Source organism: Caretta caretta, chromosome 3 (genome assembly GCF_965140235.1).
Source record: "Caretta caretta isolate rCarCar2 chromosome 3, rCarCar1.hap1, whole genome shotgun sequence".
In the NCBI taxonomy this organism is placed as follows: Eukaryota; Metazoa; Chordata; order Testudines; family Cheloniidae; genus Caretta; species Caretta caretta.
In genome coordinates this window covers 85,609,544-85,637,445 of record NC_134208.1, presented here as the reverse complement: position 1 = coordinate 85,637,445, position 27,902 = coordinate 85,609,544, and the positions used below count along the sequence as shown (strand labels likewise).

Here is a 27,902-nt window from a genome sequence, read left to right as displayed (position 1 = left end):
AATGACAAAAATATCTCACTACTTACATAAGGCAGTCCTGGAGATATCTAATGAAGTGATTAAAGTATCCAGCCTCTGCTGCAGATAATCCTATCCTAGAGTGCCAGGGACAGTGTATGACAAAAAATATTATCCAGATAAGGATCTCCTCATTGCGCACTGTGTCCTATGTTAATGAGATCTCCTTAATTCAAAGCACTGAGCATTCAGTAATGATGAATGTAACTGTCATTTTCTTTTTCCTAGTTAATAAACTTTGAGTTAGTTTATTACAGGATTGGCTACACATTTTGTCTTTGGTTTGAGATCTGAAGTGCAATTGACCTGGGATGACTGGTCATTTGGGACTGGCAGTAACCTGAATATTGGTGTGATTTTTGGTGTAAGTGATCATCTATCACAAGACCAGGTTGCCTCAGTGGCAAGATAGGCTGGAATGCGCAAAGGGACTGTCTGAGACTCCATGGTAAAACTGTTATAGTGTTTTAGGAGTTCACACCTGTTACTGGGTTGGTGAAATCTAATTAGAGAACATACCTCTGGTTTGGGGTGTCTGCCCTGCTTCTTGACAGTCTGCCCTGAGGTTGGCACTCAAGGTCGTGAGCCACTCCACACAGCATGAAAGTGATGTCAGCTGGCATCCTGTTATTATTGATAATGTCAATGAACATGCATTTAGTTTTCACCACATTCAGGGATAGTCCATATTCCTCATTGACTGTTTTTACAGACTCCTACATTCATTGCATTGCATTGCATTGATGGTTGCAGCAAATAGTTTCGTATCATCAACATATCTGAGGTCAGTTAAGTGTTCGCCAATGGAAATCCCAGCTCTTTCCACTTTATCCAACTGTCCAGGCTTGCCTTATAATACATTCTGCATACATGTTGAAAAGACTTGGGCGGCACAGAATACACCATTGTCTCACACTGTGCCCGATGGAAAACCACTTGCTGGTTCCTGCTGCTGTCTGCACTGTGGTCTCTTGTTGACAGTTCAGAGTTGTGATGAGTTCAATGAAATGCTTTGGAAACTCCTCAATCTGCCAGTATCTTCAAGAGGCAGTGATGTTGGACAGTACCAAATGCTTTGGAGTCATCAATTCATAGCCAAATACACGACAGTAACTCTGAACTTTCTTGATCACTGAATATCTGTGACTTGAAGGGTGTTTCTGGTCCATGAGCACCTTGGTGGGGTAGCCATACGGCTGGATGCAGTAGCTCTGGAAGGCTTCTATGGTTGCTCTGGCTGTGATCTCCCCAAGGAGCCTGGCAACCAGGAATTTGGGGCATTGATCCGCAATGGTCAGCATGTAAGATGCACTGCTTTGGCTTGAGTTCATCCCCAAGTGATACAGTGCTTCCAATTCCGAGGGCGTGCTGGCTTCCATCATCTGGAGGGGGGGCCCTGTCTCCCACCCTGGAGTTCCTTCTGCTGGCGCAGACTGGGCAGTTATCGTGCCACTCCTGAATGGCTCAGGCCATCCCCACCTAGTAAAACCTCATGTGAACATTCATATCAGTCTTCTTGGGGCCAAAGTGGCCCAAAGCATCATGATAGGCTTTGGAGAACCATATCGGCTGCCATGCGAGGCAGCACCATCTGGGTGATTTCTTCATTTGTCCTGGAGTCTACTTGCTCTCTCTCTATCTCAGGGGATAATGTGGGTCTCCGCGCTGACTGTGAAGCTTCAGTCCACCTCCAGCCAAGCCCCAAATGTCAGGTGTGGGTAACCCAATCCCAGCATGGGGGTGGCTGTCTAGTCCTGGCTCTCAGGTGTTTGCAACCCCACTCCCTCCACAACCTTCTCTTTAAAGTTCTCAAACTCCATATTGGGGTATTGGACTTGGAGGGAGCGCAAAGGCTGCTGAGCAACAGCATTACAGGTGCCTTCTGCCAATCATTGTGCCAGGTAATGTCCTAGGTCCTGGGCCAGGGAAGGCCTCATCTTTTTGATGGAGTGAAGGATCACTTGGAGGCTATTGCTGAAGTCCCTGAGTGGCTCGGAGGTTTCTGATCCTGAGCACAGAACAATTTCATCTGTTCGTGGGACTTGGGCCCATAAATCTGATCCAATTGCTTTAAAATATTTTCGACTGTACTTCTGGTCAGCTGGGCAGGTCTGTGCTTCCACTGGGAGACTCACCCCACATAGCCCAACAAGATCCGCACCATCTGGCGCTCAGTGAGGCAGTACCTATTAAATGTGGATTCCAGCCCTGCCTGGAAAGCTGTGAAGCTGATCTGGCCATTCCCTCTAAACTGAGGTAACTATAGGGTCTTCATGAGTGAAAGTCATTGGGGCAGGGCAGGCTTCCAGGAGGAGGGCAGGGTTTCAGGGCTTGCCTGAGAGCCTGTACTATTCAAAGATGTCCCTGGCCCTCCGGCTACTTGAGCCTCAGACACTGTCCCCAGGGATCCCTGTCTAAACTCCCCAAATCCTGTCAGGTGAGGGATTCCCAGAGTTGGAGAAGGGGTTCCAGGTCCCAGCCCTGTGCCTCTGCTCAAACACCAACCCTATATTTTAGGTGGGGTCAGAGTTAACTTCTGGAACAAGCACCACACTTAACAGTAGAACACCATTTTTATCTAACCTAGGCAAAGTCCAGAGTAAACCCAGGGGAGGATCTCTAGCAGGGTTTACATAGACTTCCTGGCCCCTATTGCAGCATAGGGAATAAACCTTGTGTCTGGTGCAACATACAGTGTGCCCCCCATCTAGTCTTGCTACAGATGGAGCCTCTGTAGCTTCTTTGTTACACCACCAACCTTTACAGGTGAGGTCCCTGATCTGCCCCCTGGCATCAGCTCATTGGCTCAAAGCTTCCCAGTCTGTAGCCAATTCTGTGTCCTTGTTTTGGAGTGGCACTTGACCTCAGCCAATCAGGTTTGGTTGTCCAGGGGGGCAGGACAGGGGTAAGAAAGGGAAAGGAGCTCTAGTCCCACAATCACATCTGCACTGCATGTCTATCACTTACTAAGCTTCCAACATCCCGTCCCAGCATGAAGTGGGCTGAATATAAAACCTGGATAAATTTTCTTGGAGAGTCTCTCTTTCAGTTGTTCTAAAGTCCTGTTCAAGGAATCTGGGATGGCTGTAACTGTATTCATTTTTAACCAATAAAAGTTGTGATTAAGCATGGAAATCAAGTAGCTGTGCATGCAAATAGAAATGTATTTAACTAGCAAGTTGCCTGCATAAATATTCATTTACAAACACAATTATAGTCAGTCAGTGCACAGAAAATCATAGTAACCGCAACTGTGTACTTTTTTCTGCATGCATACTTTTTTTAAGTCAGGCCTGTAATGTCCCATTGTATGAACAAATACCATGCAAGAATTTTATTCTTGACCAGTGGTGTCTTTGATCCAGTCAGGCTCCCTGTGAGGTGGCCCACCAGACTGGTATGGGAGAATCCAGCCTCTGGATCCTTGGGTGTTTTAAGCCTTCAGAAGCTGAACAGACCCTAGGCTCTTTTCAGTTTTGGGGTCCCTAGGCATATTCTCTGCATGAAGACCCCCTCTCTAACCTTCCCTCCTGAAAACTGCAACCTCATGGTTACCTGTCCATGGTACCCCTGGAATCAATGCTGACCCATCAGACTCCCCCTTATCTTAAACGCATCCTCTCCTAGAATCCCACCAAAGTTGTGAGCCTTCTGGTTTACCTCTTCAAAGGGCCACATGGTAGGGGTAGCAGTTAACACACAGATGCTTAGCACAGAGTTCTCCATGCTGTTGCTCTTTACTTAATCCCATGAGAAATACAGAGATCTATGCAAAAATAATAAAACCTACACACAGTTTCCTGCTTCGATTTCCTCAGAGCATTCTTTGGACAGGGATCAGAGGCCCTTGGATCATTCAGGGTCCTTATGCTCTAGTGCATGACTTGTCCCGAAACATGGTAAGTTCTTCCTTAGCTCTGCTATGCTCACCTGGACTGGTCCATGCCCTTCCTACCCAAACTTTCTGTGTCTCTCTCTTCCTCTTGCTGCCCGAGTCCTTATTTAAGCCCCTAATGGGTCACTTGGCATCCTTTCTGTGCCTGCTAAATTTCGTCTCTCCCCTCCCCTCAGCGAGGTAGGGTGAAACCATTTTTTCCCCCTAGGCCTGCGCTTACCCATTATTCTAAAGTGTTGAGTTCTAATGATCCTCCATTGTACCTGGTCGAGGTGGACATGATACAGCCCCACAAGCCCAGGGGGTATACATAACTGGAGGTGTGTGATGAATTAGGGCTATATCCATACAACTTATGAATTCTGATTGATATTGTGAAATTGTATTATGAAAATCTGCTGTGTGATAAGTGCCCATATGCATGTGGACCATCACTATTAACAAGTCCTGTAGCATGTATACATCAGTTAGCTACAATAAGAAGGTACTTAAGACTTAATGACCCTATGTAGTCAGGTACAATCATCTGGGATGGTGGGTAAGCTGCATTCTTAGAAAACAAATTTAGCTGACTCCAGATAGGAAGAAGAAGGTAGGAGCAATAGAAAGTTACCAGATGGGAGTGCTTCACAACTTCTGCATGCCCCTGAAAGAGTTAAACTGTAAAGCAGAAGCTTCACACCTTTGGTATGGAGTTCTGGGAGAAGGGTGCGCTTAAGTACCAGGGAGTCTGAAGGGTCAGCTCTGTGCTCAAACGAGCTAGGCAGCTGGACAGAAGATTCCAATGCTCAGAGAGAGGTACCAGATAGAAGGTCTGCGCTCTGAGAGTAAGTCTCGGGACCCTGAAATTGGGGCCCTGACTGGACCCATTCAGGCTCCAGAAACTGAATACACCCAAGGGATCCAGAGCATGGAGGCTTGGATTCCCTTCACATCAGTCCTAGTGGGTCGCCAAGAGGGGGTGCTTATGAAGATCTGTGACAGGGGGTACTTGCTCATAACACAGAAATTTACATTGTAAACACTTCATAGTAACTTATAGTATCTACCACAATTCACAGATTGTACAGACATATTGGCAAATCTGGGAGGTTTTACCATACTGAAGATTTTAACAAATGAGACATCTGAGGGTCAAGTAAAGTGCTTATTTGCCTACAGGTCTCCAAGTTGAATGGTCAATAGGTGACTTTAAGTCACGGAGAAATGACATTAAGCTCAAATCTCCTCTCAGTTGAATTAAGTGAATTTGCAGGACATTGAGGGCCAGCTTTTGCCTCATTGCTCTGCGCAAGTGGTGGAGGATGATATGAAAAGCCCAGCTCTTGTGTGTTTCTTTGGAGCAACTGGACACATTTCATACTGTGCTCCTTGAAATGCAGGAACTAATTCCTCTGTGTTCCTCCTTTATGGGTTGCAAGGCCCTGCAAAAGGAATGTCGAGTATGTGCAGCCACAGCCCTGCCCCACTTACGCATAGGCTAGCAAAGCTCTCTGGGCACATGGGTTTAACAAACAACAGGGAGCTCTAAGAGGAAAACTCTTTTACTCTCTGAGGCAGAATTCCTCCGGGAAAGGGGCAGCTTCATACATCCCTGAATGTGTGTGTGTGTGTGTGTGTGTGGTGGGGGGGGTCACCATGGCTAATGACAATAACTGAAAGCCCTCCCTTTCAGCAGACTCAGAGGGAAGGAACACATACAAAGGCTTTGATGCAGGCAAAGGAGTGTGATACTGATGTTAGGTTTTGCTTGCCCTTGTATCAGAACTGTAGACAAGCATGCTATCCCTGGTAGAAAAAGATGTAACTAGTATTTATCCTGTTTGCAGATAAACATCTAATATAAGATAGGGCACGTCTACACTGGCAAAATTACAGGGCTGGCACTTGCAGCGCTGCTCAGAGAGCGCTGAAGGGAAACCGCTGTTGTGTGTTCACACTGTTAGTTGCCTGTGCAATAGCATGTTCACACTTGCGGCACGTGCAGCGGTATTTGGAGTGGTGCACTCTGGGCAGCTATCCCACAGAGCTCCTCTTTCTCTTTTGCCGCTAAGACTTGTGGGAAGGCGGAGGGGGTTGCAGGGCATAGAATCATAGAATCATAGAATATCAGGGTTGGAAGGGACCCCAGAAGGTCATCTAGTCCAACCCCCTGCTCGAAGCAGGACCAATTCCCAGTTAAATCATCCCAGCCAGGGCTTTGTCAAGCCTGACCTTAAAAACCTCTAAGGAAGGAGATTCCACCACCTCCCTAGGTAACGCATTCCAGTGTTTCACCACCCTCTTAGTGAAAAAGTTTTTCCTAATATCCAATCTAAACCTCCCCCACTGCAACTTGAGACCATTACTCCTCGTTCTGTCATCTGCTACCATTGAGAACAGTCTAGAGCCATCCTCTTTGGAACCCCCTTTCAGGTAGTTGAAAGCAGCTATCAAATCCCCCCTCATTCTTCTCTTCTGCAGGCTAAACAATCCCAGCTCCCTCAGCCTCTCCTCATAACTCATGTGTTCCAGACCCCTAATCATTTTTGTTGCCTTTCGCTGGACTCTCTCCAATTTATCCACATCCTTCTTGAAGTGTGGGGCCCAAAACTGGACACAGTACTCCAGATGAGGCCTCACCAGTGTCGAATAGAGGGGAATGATCACGTCCCTCGATCTGCTGGCAGTGCCCCTACTTATACATCCCAAAATGCCATTGGCCTTCTTGGCAACAAGGGCACACTGCTGACTCATATCCAGCTTCTCGTCCACTGTCACCCCTAGGTCCTTTTCCGCAGAACTGCTGCCTAGCCATTCGGTCCCTAGTCTGTAGCTGTGCATTGAGTTCTTCCGTCCTAAGTGCAGGACCCTGCACTTATCCTTATTGAACCTCATCAGATTTCTTTTGGCCCAATCCTCCAATTTGTCTAGGTCCTTCTGTATCCTATCCCTCCCCTCCAGTGTATCTACCACTCCTCCCAGTTTAGTATCATCCGCAAATTTGCTGAGAGTGCAATCCACACCATCCTCCAGATCATTTATGAAGATATTGAACAAAACCGGCCCCAGGACCGACCCTTGGGGCACTCCACTTGATACCGGCTGCCAACTAGACATGGAGCCATTGATCACTACCCGTTGAGCCAGACAATCTAGACAGCTTTCTATCCACCTTATAGTGCATTCATCCAGCCCATACTTCCTTAACTTGCTGACAAGAATACTGTGGGAGACTGTGTCAAAAGCTTTGCTCCTATCCCAATGCCCCATGATGCATTGCTTCGCATCCCAGCAACCCCTGTGCTTCCATCTGCATTTGGTGCCATCTTTCAACAGTTTGTGTACTGTGTGCCCTGCCTCTTTGGGCTGCAGGAATGGATCCTGAACTGTTGACCAGAATGCTGCTTGCTCTGACCAACATATCACGAGTGGCAGTGGAGTTATGCCTTAAACTACAAAGGCAAGAGGAGTGCGACATTGATCTTGCCACACGTACTAGCTACGACAAGAGATTGCTTGTGGCATTCATGGAGGCGCTGACCACAGTGGAATGCTGCCATTGGGCTCAGAAAACAAGCACTGAGTGGTGGGATCACATCGTCATGCACGTCTGGGATTATGAGCAGTGGCTGCAGAACTTTTGAATGAGGAGAGCCACATTCATGGGACAGTGTGATGAGCTTGCCCCAGCCCTGTGGTACAAAGACATGAGAATGAGAGCTGCCCTGTCATTGGAGAAGCGCGTGGCATTTGCACTGTGGAAACTGGCTACTCCAGACTGCTACCAATCAGTTGCTAACCAGTTCAGAGTGGGAAAGTCGACCATTGGACTCATATTGATGGAAGTGTGCAGGGCCATTAATTGCGTCCTGGTCTGAAAGACTGTGACTCTGGGCAACATGCATGACATTGTGGATGGCTTTGCATAAACGGGCTTTCCTAACTGCGGAGGGGCAATAGATGGCACGCACATTCCAATTCTGGCACCAGACCACCTAGCTACTGAGTACATTAATTGCAAGGGGGTATTTCTCAGTGGTTCTCCAGGTGCTTGTGGATCACCATGGACGTTTCACAGACATTAATGCAGGCTGGTCCGGAAAGATGCATGATGCATGCATCTTTCAGAACACTGGCGTGTTCAAGAAGCTGCAAGCAGGGACTTTCTTCCCAGAACAGAAGATCACTGTAGGGTAGGGGTTCCCAAGCTTGCGGCTTGTTCAGGGTAAGTCCCTGGTGGGCCACGAGGTGCTTTGTTTACCTGAGCGTCCACAGGTACGGCTGCTTGCAGCTCCCAGTAGCTGCAGTTCACCGTTCCTGGCCAATGGGAGCTATGGGAAGCAATGGCCTGGCCTGCGCTGCTTCCCGCAGCTCCCATTGGCTGGAAACGGCGAACCGTGGCCACTGGGAGCTGCAAGTGGCCGTGTCTATGGATGCTCAGGTAAACAAAGTGTCTTGCGGCCCACCAAGGGCTTATCCTGAACAAGCCACGAACCAAGTTTGGGAACCCCTGCCATAGGGGAAGTCGAAATACCCCTTGTGATCCTGGGAGACCCTGCCTACCCCTTAATGCCATAGCTTATAAAACCATACATGAGGCAACTTGACAGCAGCAAGGAATGGTTCAACAACAGGCTGAGCAAGTGCAGAATGTCTGTTGAGTGTGCATTTAGCCATTTAAAAGCCCGTTGGCGATGCCTGTATAGGAAGCTGGAGATGACTGGTGAAAATATTTCTATGCCTATAGCCACGAGCTGTATGATCCATAATATTTGTGAAGGGAAGGGTGAAAGCTTCACTTAGGGCTGGACTGCAGAGGCTCAGCACCTGGAGGCTGAGTTTGAACAGCCAGAGGCCAGGGCTATTAGAGGGGCACAGCCTGGGGCCATAAGGTTCAGGAATGCCTTGAGGCAGCAATTTGAAGCTGAAAGCCACTAATATTTGTTGCTATGCTCGGGATTGTAGTGCTTGTAATGCTAGGAGGTAATTGGTGCACATGATGCAGTAAGGGGGCTTAACCTAATTGTACGTTGCTTTGCATTTTTGCTTTCACTTATTAGAATAAAGATTGCTTTCAAACCAACACAATTCTTTTATTAAAAGACAGCAGCCAGAGGAGAGAGTCATACAAAAAAAAATACATCAGCAGGGAAGGGGATGGGGGAAGGGAAAGTCCCAGAAGGAAGAGGGGTCCCGGGACGGCTAAAGATTTGTGTATGTCCAGGGATCATATCCAACCTTCTCCTTTGGAGTACAATGCAGCAGGTACTGTATTTCAGCAGGGCCAGACTTCAGAGGGATGGGTGTTGAGTGCAGTGAGTAGTGAGAGTCCACAGTGCTGGACTGTGAGGAGGGAGGAGTGGAATGCTGTGGGTATAGAGTGAAGTCAGAAGGTTGATAAGAGTCTGTTGGCAGTGTGTGGGGGACGCATGGGAAAGAGTTTTGTGGCAGCGGCTGTAGGGGAGGGTGGGCACAGAGCTGCTCGGTTTGAAGAGCTAGTATCACCTAGAGTGTTTCCGCTTGGCACTCCATAACATTTAAGAGCTGCTCTGTGGCTTCTTTCTGGTGTGCCATGTTCTCCTTCCGGTCCCTCTTCTCGCTGTCCTGCCACTCATTCAATTCCTGTTTCTTGGCGTCGGAGTGCATCATAACCTCACGCAGAAAGTCATCCTTAGTTCTTCTTGGCCGCTTTCTAATTCTGCGCAGCTGTTCTGCTGCCGATAACAAAGAGGGAGGCTGGGCTCCCAAGGTCATCACTGTGAAGTTTAAATGCAACATTTTACAGAAGCAGTATTGTTTGCAACATAAACAACACTGATTCAGTGCTTTAAAACACAGCCAATACTCACACACCTGTCACTACCTGGTTGACCCCAGGCAAGCACACATGAGCCACAAGACTCCCAAAATGGTGAGTTGCCGCAGGGGCAGGTTAAATCACTGTTCCTGGATCCTGCTGTACACTGGGCACGTGGCTCTTGGGGAGAGCCAGCACTGTAGGGGAGGCTTGATAATCATTCCTGTCCCCACACTTTCCACAGGATGTGATCATAATGGAAGATATCTCGCGACTGAGGTGAGCAGGGAATCAAGGGAGGGTCTTCTCCAAGCCTGCGGCTTCCACCCTGGCCTCTATGCGGCTCGCCTGTGTATAGTAATGGTGTCCCACCCCAGGACGGCACAGTGGCACGGGAAAGTTACCGTTTATGGGGCAAGAAACAAAGCAGCTCGCCAAAGAACCTGCGGCAGCGGATTGCCCAGTATCTCCACGAGAGTTTCCTGGAGATCTCTGAGGGAGATTCCCTTGAAGCGAGGGAGTCAATCAACAGCCTGTTTTGCCGCTCAGACTAGGCATGCAGTGGGAGACAAGCCTATTTTCTGCAACCCTCCTGCCCCCAACAACTCGTTTCAGAAATTCCCAAAATCAGATCCACTTACCAGGGGCCTCCTCTCCTGTTTGCGCTTTGCCAAGATCCGACAGCTGTGACTAGCTAGGATCCTCCAGTGTAGAAATGAACTCCTGGCTGTAGGCATCTCTGGCCTCCGAGTCATCCTCTGCCTCTGGGTCCCCTCCCCCTCCACATCCTCATCCAAAATTTAGTCCTCCTGGCTTGGTCCACTCTTGACTGGCACGTGAGCCAAAGAAGTATCCACAGGGACCTTTGCAGTGGAGGTGGGGTCACCACCGAGTATCATGTCTAGCTCTTTGTAGAACTGGCAGCTCATGGGCGCAGCATCGGAGTGGCGGCTTTCCTCCTATGCCTTGTGGTAGGCGTTCCGCAGCTCCTTCACTTTGACCCTGCACTGCAGTATGTCCCAGTCATGGCCCCTTTCTATCATGCACCGTGAAATCTTTCTGTAGGTATCATAATCCTGATGGCTGGAGTGCAGCTTTGACTGCACTGCCTCTTCTCCCCAAATGTTGATGAGGTCAAGTAGCTTGGCATTGCTCCAAGCGGGGGAATCGCCCGGTGCGCAGAGCAAGTGTGGCCACCTGGAAAGATGCGCTGAGACCCCTGCATGCATCACCAAGCAAACAGGAAGGGGACTTTCAAATCTGCAAAGGAATTTACGGGGTGGAGATGACAGTTGGTCACCTGAGGGCACGACAGTAGAGTTCAAACCAATGATCAGAGAGATGAGAACAGGCATTGTGCAGCGCTGTAATCGCCATGGTGTCTACACTGGCATTGCAGTGCTGTACCCTCGGCACAGAAAGCTGTACACCTCTCATTAGGGTGTTTTTTTTAAAGCGCTACAACTGCACAGTTTCTGCGCACTAAGGGGCTTTGCAGTGTGTACACCTCGGGAGTTACAGTGCAGAAAGCTGCTTTACTGCGCAGAAACTTGCCAGTGTAGACAGGGCCATAGAGACTATTAAAGTCCTCATGCTGTTGAGTGAAAACTCTGCTCAACAAGTCAGTCAGTACATCATCTTTCCATGGTAGATGAGACAGTGGATGCGTCCAATGAGGGTACTGAATTTTATGATCAAGGAATTTCTTGACACACCTGGCAGAGCATATATTTGGAACAATATTTTATTTATTTTCTTTGGCTTATGGTAGTTTAATGGAAAATGTCTGGAATTTTTGTATAACCTTTTTTCATCCATGCTTTCTGAGAACAATAAAATGGTAAAGGGGGGAGAGGGTTAAATTGTGATTTGACTCTTTCTTTCTTTGGTGCTTTCCAAACAGTACATCTTTGGACAAGAACGCTGCTAGAGAAATTGAACTGAGAGCAAACACTGGACTATAGAGGTCTCCCTGAATGCAGCTTTACTAGTCATCATCAGGTCATTCAAAATTTATTATTTTGGCCTATGCTGGATTAAAATATAGAGTAAATTAAACTGAAATCAAAACAACACTATAATGACAGTATTGACAATACTCATGCAAATATAGAAAGTATTAGAGCTCTTTCTGGATCATAGAATCATAGAATATCAGGGTTGGAAGGGATCTCAAACATTATCCTTAAGGATAATGCTTTAGTATACCGCCAAGTTGAAAAACAGAGGTAAATTTAGTGTACTAGGCATAAGAAATGGAGCATATTATGAGAATCCTACTGAAAATAATCCTATTAACACTGGAAAATATTCAGGACAAAACACTGTTTTCACTTCCTTTAAATGAAAAATAGACTATTTTGTATCTTTATTAAATATATTAATGCCAGGAATATTTTAGAGTATTCTTTAATTCCACAGGAAGCTTATTAAGCATTTAAATATTTCCTTCAGTTCAGTTTGGCAAAAAGAATGGGTTATTAGCCTCTATTTTTGAATGTATCAATCTTCTTTCAGATTTTTATATTCCCAGCTATTGCACAAGTGACAAGTTTGGAAATGTAAACTTAACTTTTTAAAGAAAATGATATCTTTGTAGTACAGAAATTACAACTTTCTAAATTGTGTATTGTTTTGAAATGGCAAGAAGATATCTAGTTTGACTCTGAGAACATTAAACAGTCCTTGACTGCTCAACTACCAATGAAGTCAATAGACTATTTTTTTGAAAGTTCTTCACATTCAGAAAGAGATATCACTGCCAGCTTAAAGCAATGTAAATAATTTTCTGCTGTGTAATTAGTATGGGTTTCCACCACAGAGCTCTCCCCACCCTTGGGTTTTGGCTTATTTTCCTTTTCTGTGAAAGCATTGTACATTACAAACAACTGTGATTTTGGGTATGTTATTTAATGATCTTTTACACATTCTACTTACTTTAAAAGCTGTCATGCTTTTTTTCTTTCTCTGTTTTTAAGCTCTCACCCCCTTGTCCCACTAATACCTGTACGAAGTGAAAGCTGGTCTCCATTTTGGAAGAGAAGGCTAAAGGACTAGAGACCCAAGTATCAACCGTGTGCTGCATCAGAGAAAAAGACGACTTTCTGGATAGAAGTCAGCGTTTGGTACTGCAGGCACAGCATGCTGAAGAATCAGAGAGGGCCGTGCAGAATAGGGAAGAATATTGGCAGCATGTAACCTCCAGAAGAAGAAAGAGGGGAAGCCATGTTTCCCCAATGCAGATAGAGGTAAGAAACTGTTTTCAGGTTCTCTGCACAGGTACTACAGTGGAGAATGGTTTGGAAGAGTTATCTGAGGGAAGGGATTAGAGGGACACCCCATTGACTGGAAGGCATGGGATGCATTGTCCTAGGAGTGCGGATTCCATGACCACCAATCCAACGAGAAGGAGATGAATGGTGGTGGTTGGGGATTCCCTCCTAAAGGGGATGGAGTCATCATTCTGCCGTCCAGACCGGGAGACTCGAGAAGTGTGCTGCTTGCCTGGAGCTACAATTCAGGATGTGATGGAGTGTCTGCTGAAATTGATCAAGCCCTCGGACTGCTATCCCTTTCTACTTCTCCATGTGAGCACCAATGATACTGCCAAGCATGACCTTGAGCGGGTCACCACAGACTACATGGCTCTGGGAAGAAGGATAAAGGAGTTTGAGGCACAAGTCCTGTTCTCATCCATCCTCCCTGTTGAAGGAAAAGGCCTAGGTATGGACCATTGAATTGTGGAGGTATATGCATGGTTACGCAGGTGGTGTCAGAGAGAGGGCTTTGGATTCTTTGACCATGGGATGTTGTTCCAGGAAGAAGGATAGCTAGGAAGAGATGGGATCCACCTAACGAAGAGAGGGAAGAGTATCTTCACAGGCTGGCTTGCTAACCTAGTGAGGAGGGCTTTAAACTAGGTTCGCCGGGGGATGGTGATCTAAGCCCAGAGGTAAGTGCAGAAAAGTGGGATACCGGGAGGAAACACAAGGAGGTGGGTGCAACAGGGGAGGCCTCCTGATTCATACTGAGAAAGCAGGGCAATTGGCTAGTTAGGTGCCTGTACACAAATGCAAGAAGCCTTGGAAACAAGCAGGAAGAATTGGAAGTCCTGCCACAGTCAAGGAACTATGATGTGAATGGAATAACAGAGACTTGGTGGGGTAACTCACATGTCTGGAGCATTGATGCGTATAAACTATTCAGGAAGGACAGGTACAGGAGGAAAGGTGGAGAAGTTGCACTGTATGTAAGAGAGCAGTATGATTGCTCAGAGCTCCAGTATGAAACTACAGAAAACTCTTTTGAGAGTCTTCGGGTTAAGTTTAGAGGCGAGAGCAACAAGGGTTATATTGTGGTGGGCATCTGCTATAGACCACCAGACCAGGAGGAGCAGGTAGATGAGGCTTTCTTCGGACAACAAACAGAAGTTTCCAGATTACAGGCCCTGGTTCTCATGGGGGACTTCAATCACCCTGACATCTGCTGGGAGAGCAATACAGCAGTGCACAGACAATCCAGGAAGTCTTTGGAGAGTATTGGGGATAACTTCCTGGTGCAAGTGCTGGAGGAACCAATTATGGGTCATGCTCCTCTTGACCTGCTGCTCACAAACAGGGAAGAATTGGTAGGGGAAGTAGAACTGGGTGGCAAACTGTGCAGCAGTGACCGTGAGATGGTTGAGTTCAGGATCCTGACAAAAGGAAGAAAGGAGAGCAGCAGAATATGGACCCTGGACTTCAGAAAAGCAAACTCCCTCAGGGTACTGATGGGCAGGATCCCCTGGAAGGCTAATTTGAGGGGGAAAGGAGTTCAGGAGTGCTGGCTGTCTTTTAAAGAAGCCTTATTGAGGGTGCAAGAACAAACCATCCCAATGTGCAGAAAGAATAGCAAATATGGCAGGTGACCAGCTTGGCTTAACAGAGAAATCTTCTCTGAGCTTAAACACAAAAAGGAAGCTTACAAGAAGTGGAAACTTGGACAGATGAGTAGGGAGGAGTATAAAAATATTGCTCGAGCATGTAGGGGTGTAATCAGGAAGGCCAAAGCACAATTGGAGTGGCAGCTAGCAAGGGATGTGAAGGGAACAAGAAGGGTTTCTACAGGTATGTTAGCAACAAGGAGATCAGGGAAAGTGTGGGACCCTTACTGAATGGGGGAGGCAACCTAGTGACAAACGATGTGGAAAAAGCTGAAGTACTCAATGCTTTTTTTGCCTTGGTCTTCACAGACGAGGTCAGCTCCCAGACTGCTGCACTGGGCAGCACAGTATGGGGAGGAGGTGAGCAGCCCTCAGTGTTGAAAGAACAGGTTAAGGACTATTTAGAAAAGCTGGACATGCATAAGACCATGGGTCCGGATCTAATGCATCCGACAGTGCTGAGGGAGTTGGCTGATGTGATTGCAGAGTCATTGGCCATTATTTTTGAAAACTTGTGGCGATTGGGGGAGGTCCTGGACAATTAGAAAAAGGCAGATATTGTGCCCATCTTTTAAAAAGGGAAGACGGAGAATCCAGGGAACTACAGACTGGCCAGTCTCACCTCAGTCCCTGGAAAAATCATGGAGCAGGTCCTCATGGAATCCATTTTGAAGCACTTGGAGGACAGGGAAGTGACCAGGAACAGTCAACATGGATTCACCAAGGGCAAGTCATGCCTGACAAACCTGATTGCCTTCTGTGATGAGATAACTGGCTCTGTGGATATGGGAAAAGCGGTGGACGTGATATATCTTGACTTTAGCAAAGCTTTTCATACCATCTCCAACAGTATTCTTGCTAGCAAGTTAAAAAAGTATGAATGGACTATAAGGTGTATAGAAAGATGGCTAGATCGTCGAGCTCAACGTGTAGTGATCAATGGCTTGATGTCTAGGTGGCAGCCGATATCAAGCGGAGTGCCCCAGGGATTGGTTCTGGGGCCAGTTTTGTTCAATATCTTCATTAATGATCTGGGTGATGGGATGGATTGACCCCTCAGCAAGTTTGCGGATGACACTAAGCTGGGGTGAAAAGTAGATACACTGGAGGGTAGAGATAGGGTCCAGCATGACCTAGACAGATTGGGCCAAAAGAAATCTGATGAGGTTCAACAAGGACATGTGCAGAGTCCTGCACTTAGGACGGAAGAATCCCATGCACCCCTACAGGCTGAGGACCGACTGGCTAGGCAGTAGTTCTGAAGAAAAGGACCAGTGGATGAGGAGCTGGATATGAGTCAGCAGTGTGTCCTCGTTGCCAAGAAGGTTAACGGCATATTGGGCTGCATTAGTAGGAGCATTGCCAACAGATCGAGGGAAGTGATGATTCTCCTCTGTTCGGCACTGGTGAGGCCACATCTGGAGTACTCTGTCCAGTTTTGGGCCCCGCACTACAGAAAGGATGTGGACAAATTGGAGAGAGTCCAGAGGAGGGCAACAAAAATGATCAGGGGGCGGGGCACAAGACTTATGAGGAGAGGCTGAGGGAACTGGGCTTGTTTAGTTTGCAGAAGAGTGAGGGGGGATTTGATAGCAGCCTTCAACTACCTGAAGGGGGGTTCCAAAGGGGATGGAGCTCGGCTGTTCTCAATGGTGGCAGATGACAGAACGAGAAGCAGTGGTCTGAAGTTGCAATGGTGGAGGTCTAGGTTGGATATTAGGAAAAAGTATTTCACTAGGAGAGTGGTGAAGCACTGGAATGGGTTACGTAGGGAGGTGGTGGAATCTCCTTCCTTAGAGGTTTTTAAGGCCCAGCTTGACAAAGCCCTGGCTGGGATGATTTAGTTGGGGTTGGTCCTGCTTTGAGCAGGGGGTTGGACTAGATGACCTCCTGAGGTCTCTTCCAACCCTAATCTTCTATGATTTTGTATATTAACTGTCTTACTAACTTGAGAATGTGATAGCATAGTAGTTGAAGTTTCTTTTTGTCCTTTAAGAAATGTTTAACTGTTGTTCCATCTCCTGGTAGCTACGATGTTATCTGAGAAAATTATTTTTTTTGTGGAAAAAATTCAAAATTTCCTGAATTTTCGATTACAAAAACCCAGCCTTTCCCCCCTCTTCCTCTCCCTATCCTTCTCCAGTGACAAAATGGGAAAAGGGAAAGAAAGTAAGGGAAAAATAAAAATTAAAACAAAACTATTTTTGGTTTTTGAATTTTTAATTTAAAGATGAAAAAATAAAAACGTTACAAATTTCAGTGACAAATTTTGTTTCTGAAAAAGGCCATTTTTTGCTGACAATGAATGAACAATTTCAATCAGCTTGAATTAAAATGTATAGAGTATATAAATCAATTAGTGATAATGTAATATTAATTATAAAAAGTATCCCAACGTGGCAACTTTTTAATTTTTGAGCTTTTATTTTTACCGTGAGAGTTTTAGATTAAACCTTTAAGATCAAGGTCCTGTCCCTCTGGACATAACTGTTTGTCAGAGGGAGAATTTTCTCCAATACCTTTGGTTCATGATGATTTTGATGGATTGCAAATTCCTTCCTCTCTTTCCCCTACCTCCCATTCTCCCTGTATCTTACTTTACACAAACAGATTAATTATTAATGGATGGTCACTGTTTCACTATACTAATTACACAGCAGAAAATTATTCCAGACTAGATAGCAAAAAAATTGCATGCGTCTGAGACTGCGCTTTCAAATGGTGCATCATATTTGCCTGAACTGTATTGTGTGTGTCAAATTTAGGTTGTAAGCTCTTTGAGGACAAGGATGTCCGCATTTTGGTGTCTTGTGCAGTGCCCAGAGCATTGTTGGCACTTACTAATGAGAACAGTCTGTACAGGGCCAAGCACACGGATGTGGCTCAGCAAATACAAATTAATTTCCAAATACAAATTAATGGCAGATAGAGCCTAGGTTCTTCTGAGAGAGGCAGGGCCGTCACTCGCTATTTTGGTGCCCTAAGCAGTGCCCCCGTAGGGGGGGGGGAAGGCTTAATATTAAATGATTAAATAACGGGTAAACTGTGATTTAACGAGGACCTCTTCCTGAGCTGTACTGTGGAATTGAGTTTAAAGGGCTGATAGCTTGTTGTACTTGATTAATGATTAGCATTGTTGCCCAAGTATGAGATACACTATGGCTGCAAGGCCGTCGCTAGCTATTTTGGGGGGTGGGCTGTGTGGGGCCGCAGGCCTCCATGGGGGAGAAGGGTTGGCCACTTCCTGCAGGAAGTGGAGTGACCCGGCCCCAGCCTGCTCTGCTCCCCCGGCTCCCAGGCTTGAGGGGACGGGAGAACCGTCCCTCAGCACTTGCCGGCACCGTGGCTGGGAGCCAGGGGAGCGGAGTAGGCTGGGGCTGGGTTGCTCTACTTACCGGTGAGTGCAGGGTCGACCGCTTCTGGAGTCCTTAGGGGAGTGAGGCTGGGGCAAAGCAGGGACTGGAGCTGCACGCAGCTGTGCAGGGCACCAGGAAATGTGGTGCCCCAAATTTCCTGGTGCCCTACGCAGCTGCGTACTTTGCGTAAGGATGAGGGGTGTGTGGGGAGCAACTCTGGGAACAGACGGGCATACCGGCCAAAAGCAGGAATGAATTATGTATACTGTGGTCATGCCTCAAGGCCTCATCCAGGTCAAGGGCCTATGTACATGTGTATAGTATGGTGACAGGTTTCAGAGTAGCAGCCATGTTAGTCTGTATCAGCAAAAAAACTGAGGAGTCCTTGTGGCACCTTAGAGACTAACAAATTTATTTGAGCATAAGCTTTTGTGAGCTAAAACCCACTTCATCGGATGCATGGAGTGGAAAATACAGTAGGAAGATATATATATATATACAGAGAGAATATGAAAAAATGGGTGTTGCCCTACCCACTGTAATTTGGTCTCCTTACAGTTGGTATGGCAACACCCATTTTTTCATGTTCATCTCTCTCTCCCCACTGTATTTCCCACTGCATGCATCCCATGAAGTGGGTTTTAGCCCACAAAAGCTTATGCCAAAATAAATTGGTTCGTCTCTAAGGCGCCACAAGTCCTCCTTGTGTACACTATGGAAAGTCCCTGCCCACCCTTGCTCACAGCCTGGCAGGGGCTCCAATGGACCCCTCACGGAGCGCAGGGGTGTAGAGGGTGCCCATCCCCGGGGTATCTGGCCAGGGCTATGGAGATCATTCGAGCGGGAAGCTGGAAGGCAGCGGTACAATTCTGTGGCAGCCCCTGGTGTCCGGGCGGGCTCGGGGGTGTCTCCGGCGGGGCGGTGCAGACCAGGGGAGGAGTTAGCGGCGGCCGGGACCCGAGGCTCTGGTGGGCGGAGGAGCGGCGGGGGCCGGCCGGGCTGGGAGAATGACTCTCCCCACGCCCGCCGCCGGGCCAGCAACGCGGCCCCTCTGCCCGCGCCATGGCTCCGCACTGGGAGCGCCTCTTCGACTCCGTGGGACACTTCGGCAGGTAGCGGGAGGGAACCCCAGCGCGGGGCCGGGCGGGTGTTTTCCAAGGGAAACTGAGTCTTCCTGAGCCTGCTCCCGGGCAGCGGGGGAGCTCCTGGGAGGCAGCGGCTGCCGGACCCGCGGGCCAGGGGGAGCGTGGCGGGTCGCTGCCCTGCTGGCCCCCCTGGGGGCTGTCACGCTTCGAAATGCCGAGTCAGACCTACCTCCTACCCGCCCGGCTGGCTGGCTGCGAGCCGCGGGAGCGAGACCCTGCTGCCGCTGTGGTTCTTTCGGCATGTGGTCAGAGTTACACTAGCTCAGGTCAGGACCTCACAGGGATAAGCCCCCACATTACAAAAACTTAGTAATGTGTTTTCAGCCTGAGCTATACACGTTTTCAAGAGGTTACAGCTGGAGAAACAGATAGTCATGGCTTATTATGGCAGGTTTCCGAGTAGCAGCCGTGTTAGTCTGTATTCGCAAAAAGAAAAGGAGGACTTGTGGCACCTTAGAGACTAACCAATTTATTTGAGCATAAGCTTTCGTGAGCTACAGCTCACTTCATGCTGTAGCTCAGGAAAGCTCATGCTCAAATAAATTGGTTAGTCTCTAAGGTGCCACAAGTCCTCCTTTTCTTTTTGGCTTATTATGGGTGTATAACCCCTTCCCCATAAATGTAAGTAACCTTTTCAAATGGTTTTATTATTGTTTTTAGGGTTGACATCATTGCCTAACAAGATTTTTTTTTTAACCCAAAATGATCTCCTTCATCTATCATGAAATGGCTGCTTTAATGGTGTGTTTTATTAGTTTTGAATCATGCATAGTACTACAGCTGAGAATCCTTGTTAGAAAATCAAATAGCTTCCTCAGTCAGCCTATTTTTATAAGCTCATATAAATCATGTGCTATATATGGTTGAAATAGTTCTTGCACAGTTAGATTCTGACCAATCCAAATATGACTGATAGTATTTTGGAACTGGTTTATTTTAAGCTCCAGATCATACAGTAAAGAATGGCCAACTGTTAATTTTTTAAAAAAATCACTTTTAGTTAAAAGCATTAAATTTGCCCGGTTAATGCTAATCCCTTTTTTTATTTGGCTCCCTTTCAAAATCTACTTTGGTGCCTACAGCCATTCAAATATTGGTTCTGTCATGTGCATACAAAATGTTGATATAAAAATAAATGACAATAATTTTCAAGCTATGGCATTTAACATTTCATTTAAAATATTTCAGCAGTTCCTCAATGTTTCATAGCTTTTATTTCCCCACCCCCCACTCCCGTTTGTTCAACTCATCCCAGTTTTTGTAAAAGTACGTTAATACACAGGTTTGTTATCACTGAAAAGTCAAAACATGGCTTTGTTCAAAGCCATTTCAAAACAAAATATGTCATTAAGGATGTAAAAAGATAATTTGTAATACCAATGTTAGAAAATTGCAATAATTAAAATAAAACATATGTTTGAAAAGAAACACCGAGCTAATACTACAAAAAAATTACATTTTCCCTGGTGCATATATGAATTACAGCAGTATGGTCTGCTGTTATCAAGAAAAGGACTGTGTCCATTTGTGTTTGACTTGTGCCTAACACAATGGTGCTGTGAGCCTGATTGAGGCTATCTGGCACTAACTGCAATAAAAATAAATAATAATAACCTGCATTCTCCCTTTCTGATGTCTATCAGTAATAGGAGAATCTGAAACCTATATTATGAAGGTGAGTATGTTATTGCCAGGGGGGAGTTGAGGTGGGGGAGGCTGTCTGTGGTTCATAAATTCAGGAAAGTTGGCTTAAAAGTTGCTCTCTGGCCTGTATTTGGAGTGTGAAGTCTCTGATGGTTTTTGGGAAGATAAATGGAGAAGAGTATGGTGTCTAGCCCATCACAGAATGGTGAATTGAGCCATGGTTTAGTCTGGAATAAATATAGAGAGTAATATATGAGCTATCCATACCAATAGGATGTATGAGAGTCAGGATTCCAGTCCCTAATCTGAACCACTAGTGGATGTGGGTTGCAGTTTACAAGTAGGTATGTAGAGCGTTCTGTGGGGTTGTAGGGGAGTCTTGGCTTATACTTTAATTAAAACAGATGAGGAAAAATCAGGGCTGGCTCTACACTTTTTGCTGCCCCAGGCAGCGCGCCGAATTGCCGCCTGAAGAAGGGAACTGCCGCCTAATTGCCGTTGCGGGACTGTGAAGATACAAGCTGCCACGGCAAAAGAAACCATGCCGCTCTAACGACATACGGACTGCCGCCCCTTTAAGATTGCTGCCCCAGACACCTGCTTGGAACGCTGGTGCCTGGAGCAGGCCCTGGGAAAAATGCCAGGGGAAAGGGGTCAGGATTTTCCCTATTTGTAGATTTCTTGGTGAAATATTTCTACACTTTCTGATGTATAGGTTTTTTTGAACTGCAATGATCTAAATTCCTGTCTTTCAAACACTTGATTTTAAATCTGACTCCAAATTTTCTAACTTTACGTTTTTTGCTTAATAAATGAAATGCTCTTACAGCATTCTTATCAATTAATAGTACAGTTGCTACCTTAGCTTTATTTTAACAAGATTTTTGGTTGATTTACTGCACTTAAAAAAATCTTTTTACACTGCTGGTGTGTGAAAACTTGTACTATGTTATGTGGAGTTGTTACAATTTGGAGCAAAGAGAAACCCAATGCAAGAACTACTCCAGTGTTTATAAATTCAGCAGGAGACTGAGTTGCTTATAAAAACTGCTTTGGACCAGAGATTCCTACATTGGAGCTCTGCCACATCCAGACCCCAGGTCTGTACTATTCCATCTAAGCTTTTATATGTGCTCATTGCCCTAGCAGCAGTATTTGAGTTCCATGTGCCAGGCCTTCCCTCTCCTTCCCACTTGTTGGGGCCTTATCTGTCTCCAGCCCATCCATTCAGTGATAGACTCTCCCTCTCCTTTTCACTCAGAGCTTTTCTAGACTCCTCCTTCCCATATAGAGTCCTATATTCCCTCTCCTATGTCATAGCTCACAGATCTTGTTGTGGCCATATTCCCTCCTCCCCCCCCCCCCCCCCGTTGTAAATTACTATATGTTCATAGGGCCTCATGGAATTCCCAATGTTCACAAAAGATGAATCAAATAACAAAAAAACCCAACCATCTCAAAAGTACTCAGACACCATTCCTTGCGTAGAGAAAAAGAAGATAATTGTACAGAGTGTATTTTTGATTTTCCAACCTCTCTTATCTCAAAAATGCCTTGAAAGATTACTTCCAGACTTTCTCAAAATACACAATTCTGGCAGATATGAATACACATGCTTAAGAAATTTAAGGACAATTGGTTTTGGTTCACTCAATTTACTGTGGAGAAACAGGTGGTCATAGTCCACTTTCTAACAGAGCTACACATAACCATAACAATGAAGAGACTACAGTCTTTCTATAATCTATATAATAAGATTCTAGGATTGTCACTGTGTGTGTCACTCTGAAGCTTAGAATGCCCATTGAGTCAGCGTGAATCAGTGGAAACAGCTACAAGCATCGTTCACAGCTCTTTTTGTTCAGAATAGATTGGATCATCACTGGATTTCACGGTCAGTTACCTTTCAGTTTTGAAGTTCTCAGCATTTTGACTTTATGAATTACACCTGTACGCCAGCATAGGCTTTCAGCTACTGTAAAGCATGTATCTATGCCATGCAAAGAGTCCTAGACCACTGTTTTCAGAGTAACAGCCGTGTTAGTCTGTATTCGCAAAAAGAAAAGGAGTACTTGTGGCACCTTAGAGACTAAACAATTTATTTGAGCATAAGCTTTCGTGAGCTACAGCTCACTTCATCGGATGCATACTGTGGAAACTGCAGAAGACATTATATACACAGAGACCATGAAACAATACCTCCTCCCACCCCACTCTCCTGCTGGTAATAGCTTATCTAAAGTGATCACTTTCCTTACAATGTGTATGATAATCAAATTGGGACATTTCCAGCACAAATCCAGGTTTTCTCACCCTCTACCCCCCACACCCTCCCCACAAACTCACTCTCCTGCTGGTAATAGCCCATCCAAAGTGACCACTCTCTTTACAATGTGTATGATAATCAAGGTGGGCCATTTTCAGCACAAATCCAGGTTTTCTCACCCCCCCCCACCTTTTTTTTTTTCCCCCAAAAACCACACACACAAACTCACTCTCCTGCTGGTAGTAGCTCATCCAAACTGACCACTCTCCTTACAATGTGTATGATAATCAAGGTGGGCCATTTCCAGCATAAATCCAAGTTTAACCAAAACGTCGGGGGGGTGGGTAGGAAAAAAACAAGGGGAAATAGGCTACCTTGCATAATGACTTAGCCACTCCCAGTCTCTATTTAAGCCTAAATTAATAGTATCCAATTTGCAAATGAATTCCAATTCAGCAGTTTCTCGCTGGAGTCTGGATTTGAAATTTTTTTGTTGTAAAATAGCGACCTTCATGTCTGTAATTGCGTGACCAGAGAGATTGAAGTGTTCTCCGACTGGTTTATGAATGTTATAATTCTTGACATCTGATTTGTGTTCATTTATTCTTTTACGTAGAGACTGTCCAGTTTGACCAATGTACATGGCAGAGGGGCATTGCTGGCACATGATGGCATATATCACATTGGTGGATGTGCAGGGGAACGAGCCTCTGATAGTGTGGCTGATGTTATTAGGCCCTGTGATGGTGTCCCCTGAATAGATATGTGGGCACAGTTGGCAACGGGCTTTGTTGCAAGGATAGGTTCCTGGGTTAGTGGTTCTGTTGTGTGGTATGTGGTTGTTGGTGAGTATTTGCATCAGGTTGCGGGGCTGTCTGTAGGCAAGGACTGGCCTGTCTCCCAAGATTTGTGAGAGTGTTGGGTCATCCTTCAGGATAGGTTGTAGATCCTTAATAATGCGTTGGAGGGGTTTTAGTTGGGGGCTGAAGGTGACGGCTAGTGGCGTTCTGTTATTTTCTTTGTTAGGCCTGTCCTGTAGTAGGTGACTTCTGGGAACTCTTCTGGCTCTATCAATCTGTTTCTTCACTTCCGCAGGTGGGTATCGTAGTTGTAAGAATGCTTGATAGAGATCTTGTAGGTGTTTGTCTCTGTCTGAGGGGTTGGAGCAAATGCGGTTGTATCGCAGAGCTTGGCTGTAGACGATGGATCGTGTGGTGTGGTCAGGATGAAAGCTGGAGGCATGTAGGTAGGAATAGCGGTCAGTAGGTTTCCGGTATAGGGTGGTGTTTATGTGACCATTGTTTATTAGCACCGTAGTGTCCAGGAAGTGGATCTCTTGTGTGGACTGGACCAGGCTGAGGTTGATGGTGGGATGGAAATTGTTGAAATCATGGTGGAATTCCTCAAGGGCTTCTTTTGCATGGGTCCAGATGATGAAGATGTCATCAATATAGTGCAAGTAGAGTAGGGGCGTTAGGGGATGAGAGCTGAGGAAGCGATATTCTAAATCAGCCATAAAAATGTTGGCGTACTGACACTGGAGATAACTCAACCAATCACCACCTTATTCTACAGCTACCTGAACAGCACCTACCCTTCAGTACCTGTGTTCTAGTTATGACTACTATTCCATGTTTCTGTTGTCCCTATAATATCTGATTTCCACTTCGTGCACCAATAGTCCTTGTTCCTCCATTTTGTTAACTCAGGCTTCTTGCATTGATGTACGGACATCTTATTTGTTTCTGCTTGGCTTCATGCGTATTCCTTGCCTAATTTAGGTAATCATTTTACTGCCATCATCACCTACCTGACTGTCACTGTCAGTAGTACTGGCTCTATCTTTCCTTTTGTTGTCTATTCTCCTACCCTCTGTTGTTCCTTTCTCTGTTGCTGTGCTCCTTTTACTTGATTTTCCTTCCACTCAATATTAGAATCGGGTGTGAAGATTACATGAGTATCTCCCAACCATCTCCCCTAAATTCTTAGTTTAAAGCTCTTTTAATCAGTTGTGCTAACCTCCATCCCAGAAATCTGTTTCCCGCTCTACTCAGGTAGAGTCCATCCAATTAGAACCATTGTCTGTCTGTGAATGCCTCCCAATGGTTGAATATCCCAACGCCCTCCTTATAGCACTGTTATCCGAGCCATTTGCTGATCATCATCATCTTGTCTTGCTTTTTGTTCTTCTCCTCTAGGGAAAGATATAATCCCGCTGAAGATCACCTGAGCCTCCATTTCTTTAATTGTCTTCCCCAGCCTAGCACAGTCTTTTTTTAATGCATCCCAGGGAGAATCTAGCAGTATCGTTTGTTCCATCATGAAGAACAATGAGCGGATTCTTTCCTGTTCCCATTAGGATCCTCTTCAGCCTCATGTTCATATCCAGTATCTGTAATATTGTTCTAGTTTTTTAATCAAAAAGTTGTGCAGTAGCAAGTGAAACACTTTACAGAAGTTTAATTATATTATCTCAACATTATTGCCTTCATCAACCAAACTTCATATCTTTTTTTTATGAGACTACAAGTTAGTTTGACAAGATCTATGTTCTATAAACCCATGTTGATTTGCATTAAATACATTACCCTCCTTTTAATTCTTTATTAACCAAGTCTCATATTGGACGCTCCATTACCTTGCCTGGGATCGATGTCCAATTTACCCTTATTAAAAATTGGCACAGTGTTAGCTTGCTCCAAGACTTCTTCAAATTCAACGTTAATGATCCAGCAATGCAAGTTATCCGGACCTGCTGATTTTAAAAAAACTGACTTTATTAGCTTCTGTTTAACATCCTCCAGAGATACTAGTGGAATAGAAAGAGTGTTATCGCCGTATGATGAGACTACATAATTTATTTTTCCCCAAAATACAGAACAGAAATATTTATTGAACACTTCTGCCTTTTCTGTATTATTATTGATAAGACTTCCATTTTCATGTAGTAATGGACCAGTACCTTTGTCAGGATTCTTCTTGTTCTTAATATATTTAAGTAACTCTTTATTATCCTAACTCTGCTGGCCATAGATTTCTCTTTGAGTCCCTTTGCTTCCCTTACCAATTTTCTACAATTCCTAACTTCTGATTTATATTCATTACTATCAATTTCCCCTTTTTTCCATTTGTTGTATGTTGTGATTTTTTTTTTTTATACCGGCTTTCACTTCCACTCTAAAACAGGTCATTTTTTCAACCAGTACCATCACCTTCCTTGATTGTGGAATTGTGGCTTTTTGTGCATCTAGTAAAGTGTTCTTAAATACTTCCCAATTATCAGTCACATTTTCCTGACTAAATTCTTCCTCCCAGTTGCTATGGCTCGTAATTGTTTTCAGCTTTGTGAAATTAGTCCTGTTAAAGCACTAAGTGTATATATTACTGTTCTGACCTTAATTCTGCGTGCACATTGTAAATGTGATCAAGTCATAATCACTTGTGCCTAAGCAACCGTTAATTTTTACTTCTGTGATCAGTTTCTCTTTATCTGTTAAGACAAGATCTAATAATAGAGATCGAAGAGGAGATACACCAGTGCCAAATAAAGAGGTAATATAACCTTCTTACTCCTACTTGATATTTCCATTAATATAGCCAAGGATAACATTAGCCCTTTTCACTGCAGCATTGCTCTGGGAGCTATGTTCAGCTGATTATCCACCATGACCCCCAAGTCCTTGTGAGAGTCACTGTTTCCCAGGATAGAGTCCCCCATTCTGTAATAAGGACTACATTCTTTGTTCCTCAAAGTATGACTTTTCATTTGGCCGTATTAAAATTAAAGTTAAAAATATTGTTTGTTTGCTCTCAGCTTATCAAGTGATCCAGGTCACTCTGTAGCATTTCTGTCAGTCTTCATAATTTACCACTCCCGCAATATTTGTGTCATTTGTAAACATTACCAGTGATGATTTTATATTTTCATGCAGGTCAATGATAAAAATGTTAAATAGTGTAGGGCTGTGGGCTGTGTTTCACAGACTGGTAAGAATCTATAATTTTTACCAAACCCAAAAGCAGTTCAGACTCATGGGTAATTGGTCATGTACAACATTCACTTGAAAAAAGCCACAATGGCTGTCTCTACAGAATTATTAATTATTTTGTAATGTACGTGATAAGCTGCATCTGCAACATGGAACATGATGCAAATATTATATGAGCATGATGGATTATACCCAGTGCTGTACCTTAAGGGTGAAAATAACACAGTTTCCCTCAACATTTTAACCTGGTAGCTTCAAGAGTTTAGTATTGTTTCCTCTGATTTGCAGGAGCTATTCCTATTTACTTGTATAGAGCTTTGGAAAATGCATATTTATGAACACCATCACCACATTTCTCTCAAATGATTGCTTCAAACCTTCTAGAAACTAAGTATCTCAAATCAGTGTCCACCTATGGGTTCTAGTTGGGAGTGGATGTGTGACAGAAAAACTGCATCAGTGTAACATCTTAATTGTGCCAAGTGATAGCATCTGCACAGAACTGTTGCCCCAGCTCATATTGTCATGTAAAAAGTCATTAGGACAAGTGGAACTTCAGTGGTGATTGATTGTTGTCTAGATGTCTTATAAGGTCTATCTGCGTGCATTCATGTGTTTGATTCCTGTGGGGTACTTATTGTAGAAATGCCTGAATCTCATACTTGAAGAATTCTTCCAGATTGATTGAGCATGTTTGGCATGTGATGTCTGATGTGCCAGAGATACTCTAGTCATGCTGAATAGCTGCTGTGAGGATCTTCTCCGATGAATAATTCCCCTGAACAAGGGAAACTTGTTTTCTTTTTTTGGTTCTCTGATAGGTTCAAACAAAGCACCACATCTTTCTGTTATGATATAAATAGCTTCCCAATAGGGGTCCCTTAGGAGC

At 45.1% G+C, this 27,902-nt stretch overlaps 1 protein-coding gene across 1 annotated transcript in view; it reads left to right on the top strand.

The window, feature by feature from the left end:
• The first annotated feature begins 18,925 nt into the window (after window positions 1–18,925).
• The window catches only part of SLC22A16 (solute carrier family 22 member 16), a 52,883-nt gene continuing 43,906 nt past the window's right edge, over window positions 18,926–27,902 (top strand). The window contains exon 1 of the mRNA XM_075126646.1: window positions 18,926–19,081. Within this exon, the coding sequence (XP_074982747.1) occupies window positions 19,032–19,081 (50 nt within the window). The 5' untranslated portion in view covers window positions 18,926–19,031. The remainder of the gene's footprint in view (window positions 19,082–27,902) is intronic.